Source organism: Sus scrofa, chromosome 12, assembly GCF_054392235.1.
Source record: "Sus scrofa isolate SSC_HxYL_T2T_F1_AM1 chromosome 12, Sscrofa_HxYL_maternal_Yorkshire_Landrace_v2.0, whole genome shotgun sequence".
Lineage (NCBI taxonomy): Eukaryota > Metazoa > Chordata > Mammalia > Artiodactyla > Suidae > Sus > Sus scrofa.
In genome coordinates, this window is record NC_139394.1 from 54,194,584 (window position 1) to 54,207,731 (window position 13,148).

Here is a 13,148-nt window from a genome sequence, read left to right on the forward strand (position 1 = left end):
CTGAGTGATTATCTTCCCATGGAGTATCACAAGCATCTTCAGCTCAACTGATCCCATATGAATTCCTGCGCTCGCCCTGCCCACTCCTTCAATTCTCTCATGCCTCAGAAAAGAAATGCAGGCTCAAGTCATAAACCTAAGAGTTTTCTTTCATTCCCTCCTTTCTGGCACTATCAGCACCCAGTCCGTCAAGTCCTACAGATTCTCCCACTTTATTCTCTTTCTAATTCATCCACTACTGTCTCAACTCTCACTACACCCCAGACCAGGGTAACATCATAACTTGTCTGTAGTATTGGAACAGCCTCTTAATTTATCTCCCTGCTTCCATGCTCACCTTCCATCAATTTCTTCAAAGTGTGGCATTCTAAGATGAAAATCTGATCACCACACTCTTAAAAATCTTCATGGATTCTCATTGCTCTTAAGATAAGGGCAAATGGTCTTTCAAGGGCAAAAAGGCACTTCATGATCTGACCCTTGCCTGCATCCACATCTTCATCTTGCCCCGTAATGACACACACTCCACTCTCTACCAATGCTGGACTTAAAAGTCACAATTTCTTGCCTCCGTCCTTTTGCACTTGCAGATCCTCCTGCATAGCACCTTCCTCCTTCTGCTCCCTTTTCATCTGGCTTGCCCTTATTTATCCAGCAGGTATATTACAAGCCACTTACTCAGCTAAATCCTCTGTTTCCCCCAGACCAGAGGAGAACGCACTGCTATGTTTCCACAGCATCCTGTGTTTGTCCTCATAGCACTCAGTGCACAGGGGTATTATTTGTTTAGAGTTGTTCTCACTATAGCAATTGTAAACGTGTCTACTGTCATGACTGCAGCAGCGCCAAACCTGGAACAGTGCCCGGATGTAGGCAATGTTTCACTTTGTGAAATATTTATTGGCTGTGTTTAAGGATGAGACATGCATTCCTCCAACTTTAAAGACAGAAAACTAATGTTATATTAAAGTATCTACTACTAAACCCTCAGAGAATAAAAACTCACTAGTTTTTGACACTTTCTCACAAAACTCCTGGATGTAACCTTAGAATTACGGAAAATATTTGACTACCTTAACCATTCTACTCTTTATCCAGAGCAGATAATCCAGTATCCACATCCAGCGTCACTTATTCCTTGTGTTGCTATCCACAGGACTGAGTGTTGGCAATGTGCAAAAAAAGTAAAACTGATGGAGATGTTCAGTAATTTGGGGTTAGGAGGAAGGAATAAAGGTAATGCCTACCCCTGAGACCTCGTGCCAACTCTCCAGACACCCACACCTCAGGGTACGCCTCAGAGCTAGGAAAATTAAGGAGGAATACGAGACATGCGAAATTCCTTTCCTCAAAGAGACATAACTGAGCCCAAACTGCAAGGATTTTCACCTTGCTGATGCCGTTTAATTGAGCTACATTAATATTTCTTTACACATGGACTTAATGTTCTGGTGTTGCAGTAGGGAAAACATCACGTGAAGCTTCATGCACTTAATTGCTTAGAATTTTGCTTTCCTGAGACATGAGCAGATCATTCTCTGGTGTCACAAGTCTCACTAGGAATCACAAACCAGAGAGTCAGCACTTGCAGGTGCTACCAGAGATCAGGAATATGAGCTTCAGCTGCTCCATGAACAACATCCTCATCCTCTTCACCTGGTAAATCAGGAGTTAGTCTGGATTGCACATAAGAATCACAAAGGGCAATGCTTCCAAAAATTTAATTTATACATGAACTCCCTAGGGGCCCTGTTAAGTGCTGGTTTTGACTGAATAGGTCTATTGAGGTGCCTAAAATTCTGTATTTTATAAGCACAAATTTTGCATTTAGTGATTCCAAATCTGTTGGTCTGTGGACCACACTGTATTTAAAAATATATATTCCTACACTCTTCTCCAATAATGCAACTGGAATCTCTGGGAAGCGGATTCTATTACATAGTCAAGGGTCAAGAACCTCTGCATTAGGGAATTCCCGTTGTATCTCAGCTGAAATGAACCATGAGGATGCGAGTTCGATCCCTGGCCTTGCTCAGTGGGTTAAGGATCCGCTGTTGCCATGAACTGTGGTGTAGGTCACAGATGTGGCTCAGATCCCGAGTTGCTGTGGCTGTGGTGTAGGCCAGCAGCTGCAGCTTTGATTCGATCCCTAGCCTGGTAACCTCCATATGCCGCGGGAGTGGCCCTAAAAAGACAAAAAAAAAAAAAAAAAAAAAAAAAAAAGAACCTCTGCACTAAATGCCTGCCTCACAGAGAGGAGGTGCTATGTTGAAATGACACAATCTTGTGAGATACATTACTGAGTTATATTTATAGATGCTATCATTAATAAAAAGGCTAGTGCACCAGGTCAACATCAGTCAAAATATTTCTAGATTGTGGAGAAATTTGAGAGGCTGAGAGATGAAGAGGAGGATTATTATACCTGAAAAACTCTCCTGCAGAACATCACACAAGCTAGGAAATCAAGACCCTCAGGTGGGAAGGGCCCTAACGGACCAGCTCATTCATCCTCTGCAAACTCACCTAGTGTGTCTAAGGATGACTCCAGGACCCTGACCCAAGTTCCTGCTCCCCTTTATTCACTAAGGGATGAGATGTGACAGCCTCTGTAGTCATCGCCTGTGTCTGCAACATCCCTTCTCACATCTCCCATTCTATATCCTTGGGCCTAAGGGGCCCTGGATCCCTAAGGAGTCTAGATCCTGGAGGAACTCATTAAAGACAGAGTAACCTCCCAGGACCTCTATGGGACAAATGCTCTCAGAATCCTGGAGCAGTGACTGGTTAGTTACTAATCACACCTGACTACACTTCAGGGAAGGTGGGGATGGAGAGAAGCTCATGTATAAACGCCTAATCACTGCCTGTTTAGGGAATGGACAGTAGTCCCGTGGGGCTGGAACCTACATTTTCAGCAGTGAAAAACAATGAACGGAAAAGCCATTAAAACAAGCAGGGACCAGACTGAAAATACTCCAAAATAGCTCAGAGCTGAAGGTATTCAGACTTTATCCTGTGGGCAACAAGAAGCCATCAGAGTACCACCATGAAAGACATATTTTTGCAAAGATCCCTAGGGTAGCAGAATCTCTCACTACAACCCAATTTCCCACAAACCTATTCCAGGAGAAAGATAAATCTGCAGTCAATAAACATTACATGTCTATGATTCAACCACATGCACATATTTGGAAATGACAAGAATAAGAGAAAAAATAAACTCCCAGATGAGGTTCAAATTCTTCCTCAGGTCAAGACAGAAAAGGAAATTGAGCTGTGCACCCCACTGAGGTACATCTAGCTCCTGACTCCTTTGGGAAAACCTTATTAGCACCCACCACCACCACCACCGTCATGTCTACTGCTACTCCTGTTTCCAGCTCTTCCTTACCCGCAGTTCAGCACAATGCCATAAGCTAACATTTTTAACTCCTTCTACCATACCTATCCCATATTCCCTTTGTCATCACTTCAGCCAACAGGGTTCTTCCTCTTCAAGCTTCATTCCTTGGGAATCTGAATCCTCTGTGCTACTGGTTTTTATTCGGTTGTTAAAGTTTTCCATTAACTTTTACTGAATGGCACCCCAAAGAATCCCCAGAATACAAGGCCTGGTCTTTTCCTTTCCTCACCATATGGAGAAACCCAATTTGCCATTGTTAATTTGGATTGAATTACCCCAGACGCTATGGTAATTCTTTCGTTTACGTGTTGGTTCAGTGACATAAAGAACCCAAAATGGGAGGTTCCTGCCGTGGCTCAGCAGTTAATGAACTGGACTAGTATCCATAAGGACATGGGCTCCATCTCTGGCCTCACTCAGTGGCTTAAGGATCCCACATTGCTGTGGCTGTGGTGTAGGCTGGCAGCTGCGGCAGTCTCAGCTCCCATTAGAATAGAATTATTAAAGCAATACTGGTAGAAGCATTCTTCCCTTGAAAACTGAATCAGACACTTCTTGCACAGCACTTCAGATTCCCCCAGACATCATCTTTTACTCCAGCCACAGCTGCAGGAACCAGGTCCACACAGATTCCAACCAGCTTCACATAGATACAATATAAGCATACTACCTCATGCCTGCTCCACCTGCTTCTTGTGCCCTGCCCTAGTGTTTCTCTTACTCCATGGAGCAGAATGGCATGGGAAACCAGTTTAATACTCACACACAACCCGAAAGTACAAGGGAGTTGATGACCCACAGGCAGCCCTTAAATACCAGGTGCTAACAGACAGATGCTTCCCCTGTTTTCACTAAGGTGGATGGTCCTCTGATGCATTTCATCAAGTCTTATGCACATCGGGTGGTGTCCAACTCAATAAGCCACCCCAGAACTGGCTCTCCCTTCTTCCCTATTTATACCTGTCTATCTGTCTCTTCTCCCCATGAGATAACATCCCCAAGCAAATACTTGCAAACAAGACTCTGGCTCAGTCTCTGCCCTTTGGGCAACCCAGACTATGGCAAAAAATAAGATTTCTAAACCAGCAGAGACCAAGATTGTACGGGCAGGAAGCAAAAATTCTATGAGCACATGATTTAATATCATAATGAGAGAAGTAAGTCCTGCTACCACCCTTTGATTCCCAAACTCATGGATCAGGGCCATGGGAAAAACAGCACCATATAAAGGTTTCTGGTCAAAGTATACACCATATTCTATAAGAAAACAGACCATCTTTCTAGATATGATCTCCCAACTTAATCTCTGGTACAAAGCAGTAACTATAAAGCTGGAAAAGAACTTGCCATGATCCCCTGCATTCTCCTTTCATGTACCTTCCAAGGGACTCCTCCACCTTGACTGCTTTTAAAGCTGGAGACTATCACCCCCCTCCCCCCAGCACTTGCTCGCTTCACGGAATGATGAGCAATAGAGATCTAAAGGAAGGGGACGAGGAGAGGATGTAGAGAGGAAAGGCCAGAGTGCAGATAATGTTTCAGAAAGACAGGTCTCAGGAAATTAAGAGAGAATTAAATGCAAATGCATATACTATTAGGGAAATAAACCCTTGTGCCTTGCAACCCACACAAACATAACTTCCAATTGGATGAAAAAGTTAAATACATTTTTAAAAGACCACAAAAGAATAAGAAAAATACATTAAAAACCTTAGTACAAAATTCAACTCTATTTTTTCCTGAAGCCTCCCAGTGGTTCTAACACCATTTATTGAATAGTCTCTCCTCCCCACTGACTCCAGATCCTTTCTTTATCATTAAGTTTTCTATGTACTTGAGTGTATTTTTATATTTCAAATTCCGTTCTATTGTTTTTTACATATATAATGATTTTTATTTTTTTTCCATTATAGCTGGTTTACAGTGTTCTGTCAGTTTTCTACTGTACAGCATGGTGACCCAGTATTGTTTTCTCTACTCATAAACCAGTACCATATTTTGCTTGAATAAATGTGCCTTCATAATACGTATTAGTTTTCAAACATCTGCCATTTCTTCGACACTCTTTCCTTCAAATGGTGGTACCTAACTTCCCTCCTCCTAAGTAAGGTCCATACTTAATGACTCACTTAACAACAAACAGAATATAGTAAAAGCGATGCTATGGGACTTCCAAGGCTAGATCATATAAAGGATAGCCCCACCTAGCTAACTCACTATTGGATTACCTGCTTTAGGGGACGCTAGCTACCAGGTCATGAGAACACTCGAGCAGTCCTTTGGAAAGGCCCACATAGTAAGACACTGAAGCCTCCTTCCAACAGCAAGTACCCACTTGGCAATCATGGGCAATCATTAAAGTGAGTCCTCCTAAGAGACCCCAAGCTAGAGCCACGCAGCCAAACCACTGCTGAAATCCTGCTGAAACTGTGAGAGAAAATAAATGCTATTTTTTAAAGCGACTAATTTGTTGGGTAATTGGTTGTGCAACAATAGATAACTAACATATGTTTAAGTCTTTATAATATTTGATAAAACTATTCTTTATTGTTTTTTTAAGAGTTCTCCTGACTATTCTCATTTATTTTTTAAATAAACTTAAGTATCCATCTGACTAGTGTGTTATGTATGGTTCTGTACACATACAGAAAGAAAAACTACAGAAATTATAAATAAATTTTAGAAAAATCAATATCTTTGTCTTCTTATCCTAGAAAATGATTTATTTTTCCACTTGTCCACGTCTTCTTTCGTGCCCTTCACTTGCATGTATTTTAAAGTTTTGTTTATGCACTTTCCACATTTATCATTTAGTATTGGTTGGTCTTAGATTTTTTTGTTCAAATGGCGTCTTTATCCATTCTGCACTCTAATGGTTTAGGTCATATAAATAACATCTACCTATGATGTCTGCATACTGAGTTTTCCATTCTAGTGCCTTACCAAATTATCTCATTTTGCAGTAGTTTCTCAGTTGATTCTCTTAGGTTTTCCATATATAAAATTATATCATCTGCCAATAGCAATAATTATTATACCCTAAATACTTCTTTTTTGTCTAATGTATTCTATGGGTTCTAGAATACAAATCCCATAAATTCAGATTTTTTGTTTCTCTGTTAGCTACTTTGTTTACAAGCCTTTGAAATAGTGCTTGGCACAAAGTATATGCCCTCTAACTATTTGAATTAAATGAACGGCATAAACTAGCAACTGCAGTATGATACTTAGTAACAGTACTGACAGTAAGCGCCCTGGCCGTGCTCCTGACTTTAGTGAGAATGTCTCCATATTTCCCCATTAAGATTGATGTTGCCTCTTTTTAGGCTGACTCAAGTGTACTATCATCCCATGTCAAATAAGTAGCTACCTATTTTTATTATACTGAATATTTTTATTTGAAATGTTTTTTAATTTTAGCAAATAGCATTTTTATAAAATAGTAAAATTATTTTTCAAAAATTCTTTCCACACTTAAAAGGATTTAAATATTTTAATTTAACAAGTGAAATACAGAAAAACAGTAGCCATAGAACCATGTAGACAGTAGATTAAACAATAACAGATAAATGCTGCTTTCAATTTATACTATTTAAACTGCCTTCGTCACTACTTAAATTTCATTCATTACATTAGTATAATATCTCATTTCAGTATCTACAATTTTAACAAATGCTTGGAAAGTTTTTTGTTCAGAAACAGATGCTGGTCTGACAGAAACACATTTGAAAATATTCATTTTCTGGTCATAGTTTCCAACACACCTATGAACTCGGCCTCTAATCAGTCTTGGAAGTTCACGATCCTGTTTTTAAACAATAAAGTTATTTATTACTTCATTCAAATTTCAATTTTTAAAGCTAAAAATATGATCAACTAAATATGAATCATCCAAAATGCTGTAATTCCCTTACCGCATTTAGGGCCCCACTGCTGACAAGGCTATGCTAGCTAGCTAGGCATAAACGGGCACCCTTTCACAGAAGACAGACTTTCCCTGGGTAGAGCTTCTTACAGGTTAGTGATCTGCTGCTTCTTAAAAGACTGAATAATTCCCAGTATAATAATAGCACATAAATATTTACTTCTATTAGACTACCAGAGTTCTACCTTCAGCAGATAGCAGATTAGGTAGTTCAGACTAACCTTCCCACTAAAAACAATTAGAATAGCTGAATAGAATATTTATTTTAAAATATCTTCATAGACACCAAAAGATAGCAAAAGCAGTGAGGAACTACAGAGATACCATCTGAGAGAGGACAGGAGTTCAGAATGGCAGCTACTTGGGGATGCTTTCCCCCTTAGGTATTTGCCAATTATACTCAAGGCAGTTTGAGAGTCTAAGAAACTGAGGAGAGCTTCTGACAGGCTCCACAGGGATAGGAAGAAAAAAGTGGAGCCCGTGGTCTCCCTAGTAACCACACCACCCCCATCCCAGGCTTAGGGTTGGGATATTCAAAAAGGCTATCCTTAGAAAACTATACACAGAACTACCATTTGACCCCACAATCCCACTCTTGGGCAGATATCCAGACAAAATTTTCCTTGAAAAAGACACAAGCACCTGCATGTTCATTGCAGCTCTAATCACAGTAGCCAAGACATGGAAACAACCCAAATGTTCATAAACAGATGACTGGATTAGGAAGGTGTGATATACACACACACACACACACACACACACACACACACACACACACACACACGGGAATACTACTCAGCCGTAAAAAAGAATAAAATAATGCCATTTGAGCAACATGGATGGAACTAGAGACTCTCATACTGAGTGAAGTCAGTCAGAAAGAGAAACACAGATACCATATATCACTTATATCTGGAATCTAATATACGGCACAAACGAAGCTTTCCACAGAAAAGAAAATCATGGACTTGGAGTCTAGATTTGTGGTTGCCAAGGGGGAGGGGGAAAAAGTGGGATGGATGGGGTGCTTGGGGTTAACAGATCCAGACTATTGCCTTTGGAATGGATTAGCAATGAGATCCTGCTGTATAGCACTGGGAACTATGTCTGGTCACTTATGATGGAGAATGTGAGAAAAAAGAATGTATACATGTATGTGTAACTGGGTCACCATGCTGTACAGTAGAAAATTGACAGAACACTGTAAACCAGCTATAATGGAAAAGAATAAAAATCATAGTATTTAAAAAAAAAAAAAAAGGCTATGCCGAAATGGGACTTGCAGAAAAAGACCAGCCAGCTCCAAATATTCTCAGTCATAAATGAAATGAAAGTATTCTGGAATTGCTTTCACTAAACAGCCATAAAAAGCACTAACTATAAGGGAAATACAGATAACTGCTAAAGGACTATATCAAAGTGAAGATTTTCTGTTCCTCAAAAGCCACTATTAAGACTGAAAAAGCAAACCATGGAGTATGAGAAGATTTTTGCAATACGTGTAACAGAAAAATTGTATGCAGAATAGTTTTTCAAAAACTTCTATAAATCAATAAGGAAAAGACAAATAATTCAATAGTAAAAGAATTGCAAGAGGCCTGAACAGTCTTTTCAAAAGAATATTTATAAATGGCCAGTAAACATCAAAAGTGCAGAAATACATCAGCCACTAGAATGGCTAAAATAAAAAAGACTAGCAAGTACTAAATGTTAATAAGAAACTACAACTCTCCTGCACTGATTGTGAGTACATAAGTTGTTACAACCCTTCAGAAAATTATTTGGCAATAACTACCATATTAGAACATACACATGCACTACAATCCAGCAATTTTACTTCTAGGCATATACGCAACATAAAGGCATACATGTGCACAGCAAGAGACATACATAAGAATGTTCACAGAACATTATTCGTAACAACAAAAAATCAGAAAATAAACAAGATGCCCACCAAGAGTAGAATAAAAAACTAAACTGTAATACATTCATACAACAGAATGTTGTACACAGAAATATAAATAAACGAACTATAGCTACACGCAACAACATAGATGTTGTTACAAACACTCTGTTGAGTGAAAGAAAGACACCATATGATAAAAGAAGATATATACTCACGATACCATAAGTTCAAAACCAGGCAGAATTAATTATGATATTAATAAAGTCACAACAATGGTTAATTTCAGGCAGAAAACAGGAGGTAGTGAATGGGAAGAGGCACAAGAATGCACTGAGTGATAGCAATGTTCTATTTCTTAACCTTGGTGATGCTCCCTGTGTGATACCTTCATAGGATTGTATAGATATGATTTGTGCACTTTTCTGTGTATGTTATACTTCAATTAAAAAGTTTTTTAAATTTATCAGACTAGAGAGAAATAATAAGCATATATATAGAAACTAATGACAATTACTATTTATTGATCATTTGCTATGTGTCAGATGCTATGCATTCATGTTTTATCATCCAATCTCCAAAAGAAACTTTCACAGTAGGAATTAGTCTCCCCATTCTACAGATTAAAAAAACTGGTGCTCAGGAAATTTAAGCAGCTCATTCGAGGTCATAAAGCTAGTAAATGGAGAGTATAAACTAGAATCCAAGTGTGACTTCAGAATTAAGCCCAATTTCAGAATTAATCCCAAACTATTACAAAGTATATGTCTTATAAGTTTCCAGCCTTCTTTGCCACCTCTAGCCTCTTCCTGACACCCCAGCCCACTCTCAGCCTTCCCCCAAGTTCAGAACCTCTACCTTCACTGCCATCACTCACTAACTCTACAACTGTGGTGTTTACAAACTACTTCCAGTTTCTTGAACAATCTAGGCTGTATCTATTCTGAGCTTACATCTTTGCATATGCTGCTCCCTCACCTTAGAATGAATTCTTCCCACCTCTCCTTACCCCAACACTTTGGCTTAATTTATTAGATCTTAAATATCTAAAATAAGATAGGTTACCACATAACTTCAAAAATCTTCCCCTGATATGACCCACCTCCCTATCTACTTCTAGAGCACCCTGCACACACCTCTATCATACCATTTAATGCACCACAGCATAACATCTACACTATTTGTTTTTCTACCTGAAAGTATACACTCTTTGAGAGAAAGAGCCATTTACCACTTAGATTCCACTTTGTATCCCCCTGCATCTAGCATAGCACCTGGAACATAGTATGCCATCAATATTAGTTGAACAAATAAACAATTTCAATTATCAGAACTAAAACCAAACAAAATGTTGAAAGTTCTACTAGGTTGTTAACAGAATTTCTAACACAATGGAATTACAGCCTAAATTTGTATGTTTTTGTCAGCACAGGCTTTGCAAAGACTATTTTTAAAAATACTCACTATTTCGTAGAATACACAAGGCAGAGTACTTTTCCCATCTCTCATAAGAAAATTCTTTGAGCAATGTGGGCCAGGTGTAACAGCTGAATCGAGAACAGCTAAGCAGTATTGAAACAGAAGGAGAAAAAAAAAAATCAGTGCTGGTAAAATGCAAATAAAATTTAACAAAGGGAATTTGATATTTAAATAACTATTTCAAAACCAACCTCTAATAGTTGTATTTCTACAATAATGAGAAAACATCTTTAGAGGGAAAGGTATTTCCGAAAGCATTTTATTCTAAAGAAAACAAAATTTCTGGTCCTTTTCAACTTAGGAACAGGTTATATGACCTATTTACACAATCGATAATAGTTGGCCATCTGAAGCCTTTTTTTTTTTTTTTTTTTTTTTTTTTTTTTGTCTTTTTGCCATTTCTTGGGCCACTCTCATGGCATATGGAGTTCCCAGGCTAGGGGTCAAATCGGAACTGTAGCCATCGGCCTACGCCAGAGCCACAGCAACGCGGGATCCGAGCCGAGTCTGCAACCCACACCACAGCTCACGGCAATGCCGGATCGTTAACCCACTGAGCAAGGCCAGGGATCAAACCCGCAACATCATGGTTCTTAGTCGGATTCATTAACCACTGCACCACGATAGGAATGCCAAGCCTTTTTCTTAGAATGTGTCTGATGGAGTCGTTAAATCCTCACACCAGTCTACTACATTATTATATACAAAATACACATGTGTAACAAATAAACATCATGACTTAATGAAACAAAACACTGAATTAGAATCAAAGTCATGAAATTAAGTCTCAGTTCTTCAACTTACTAAACTGAACAAACTGTTTAACTTCTTTCAAATATATATTTCCTGTATAAAATTCAAATAATTCATGTTTATCTTAAGAAATTAGATAAGAGAGCTCTATTCACTCCTTTAATAGCCACCTTTAAGTACTAACAGTAGGCATTTGCTATTTTGAGGTCAGCCTCCATTTCCCCTAGTCTCTCCTATGCCATTCTCAGCCATATGATTTGGGTGGGATTTGTCCCCACCCTCAAAGCCAGGAGTGACCTGAAACTGATGTAAGTCAATCAGCATATCCCCTTCCCCAGCTACAGAGCTCAGTGTTGCAGTGATGCGCTTTGCTACCCTGTCAGAAATGATGACATGCAAGGGGCCATTTGCTAGTTTCTGGGGAGGAGAAACTAGAAGAAACTATTCAAAGAATATGACAGTGTTGTATAAGGAAGAATGTATGGTATAGAGAATTGTGATAATCATCTTAATACCACATGGGAAGAATCAGAAGCTGCTGGAGAGACTACAATTGGAGCATCAGGATGAAGCCAAAATTGTGACAGGACAGAGAGATGGCTAAATGTCAAAAACATAATGCTGGATGAAAATGCAGACACTAGGAGTTCCCGTCATGGTGCAGTGGAAACAAATTCAACTAGGAACCGTGAGATTGCAGGTTTGATCCCTAGCCTCGATCAGTGGGTTAAGGATCCAGCATTGCCGTGAGCTGTGGTGTAGGTCGCAGACGCGGCTCGGATCCCGCGTTGCTGTGGCTGTGCTGTAGGCCAGCGGCTACAGCTCCAATTGGACCCCTAGCCTGGGAACCTCCATATGCCACAGGTGTGGCCCTAAAAAGACAAAGCTAAAAGAAAAGAAAAGAAAATGCAGACTCTATATTTTAAAACAATAAATAAATACATAGAGAGAAATTTATGAAATCAGATGTATAGAGTAAAATTATTAAAAGCATGGAAAGGAAAGATACCATGACTATCTTTAGAGAAGAAAAACGGATAGGCGTTTTCAAAGATATTTATAACACAGGTATGCGGATATTTATTATATTCTCTATTTTTTCTGTATGTTTAGAATATTTCATATATTTTTTTGTCTTTGTCTTTTCTAGGGCCACACCTGTGGCATATGGAGGTTCCCAGGCAAGGGATCCAATCGGAGCTATAGCTACCAGCCTACAACAGAGCCACAGCAATGCGGGATCTCAGCCACATCTGCAACCTAAACCACAACTCACGGCAATGTCGGATCCTTAACCCACTGAGCAAGGCCAGGAATCGAACCTGCAACCTCATGGTTCCTAGTCGGATTCACTGACCACTGAGCGATGATGGGAACTCCAAATATTTCATAATTTAAATTAAACATTTTTAACTATGGAGAAGAAATACGTTTTGAATCTCTACCTCTTGTCTGTCTCTTCATTCTAAGCAAAATTAAACTCCAGAAACATTCTACAAAACTCTCCACCCTTTTAAATATTAATTCAGAAAACAGATTAATTCTAGGGTGTCTACTTACATCACTGAAGGACTCTTCACAAATGTTCTTTGAGAATATCTAATTTCTAATTTAACCTATAGACAAAATTACTACTAGACTTAATACAATAAAGAACACTCTACTGAGAATAAGGAGACTTG

General features: G+C 39.1%; 1 protein-coding gene across 7 annotated transcripts in view; it reads right to left on the reverse strand.

Moving 5' to 3' along the window:
* Window positions 1-13,148, reverse strand: part of SPATA22 (spermatogenesis associated 22) — a 170,916-nt gene that overhangs the window by 133,602 nt on the left and 24,166 nt on the right. For 4 of the 7 annotated variants that reach the window (XM_084982606.1, XM_084982608.1, XM_084982607.1 and 1 more), the window contains exon 8: window positions 10,699-10,796. In XM_084982606.1, the coding sequence (XP_084838732.1) occupies window positions 10,699-10,796 (98 nt within the window). Of the gene's footprint in view, window positions 1-6,880; window positions 7,212-10,698; window positions 10,797-13,148 lie in introns of those variants that run through there. The other 3 variants (XM_084982609.1, XM_021066066.2, NM_001177921.1) reach the window with 2 other exon arrangements.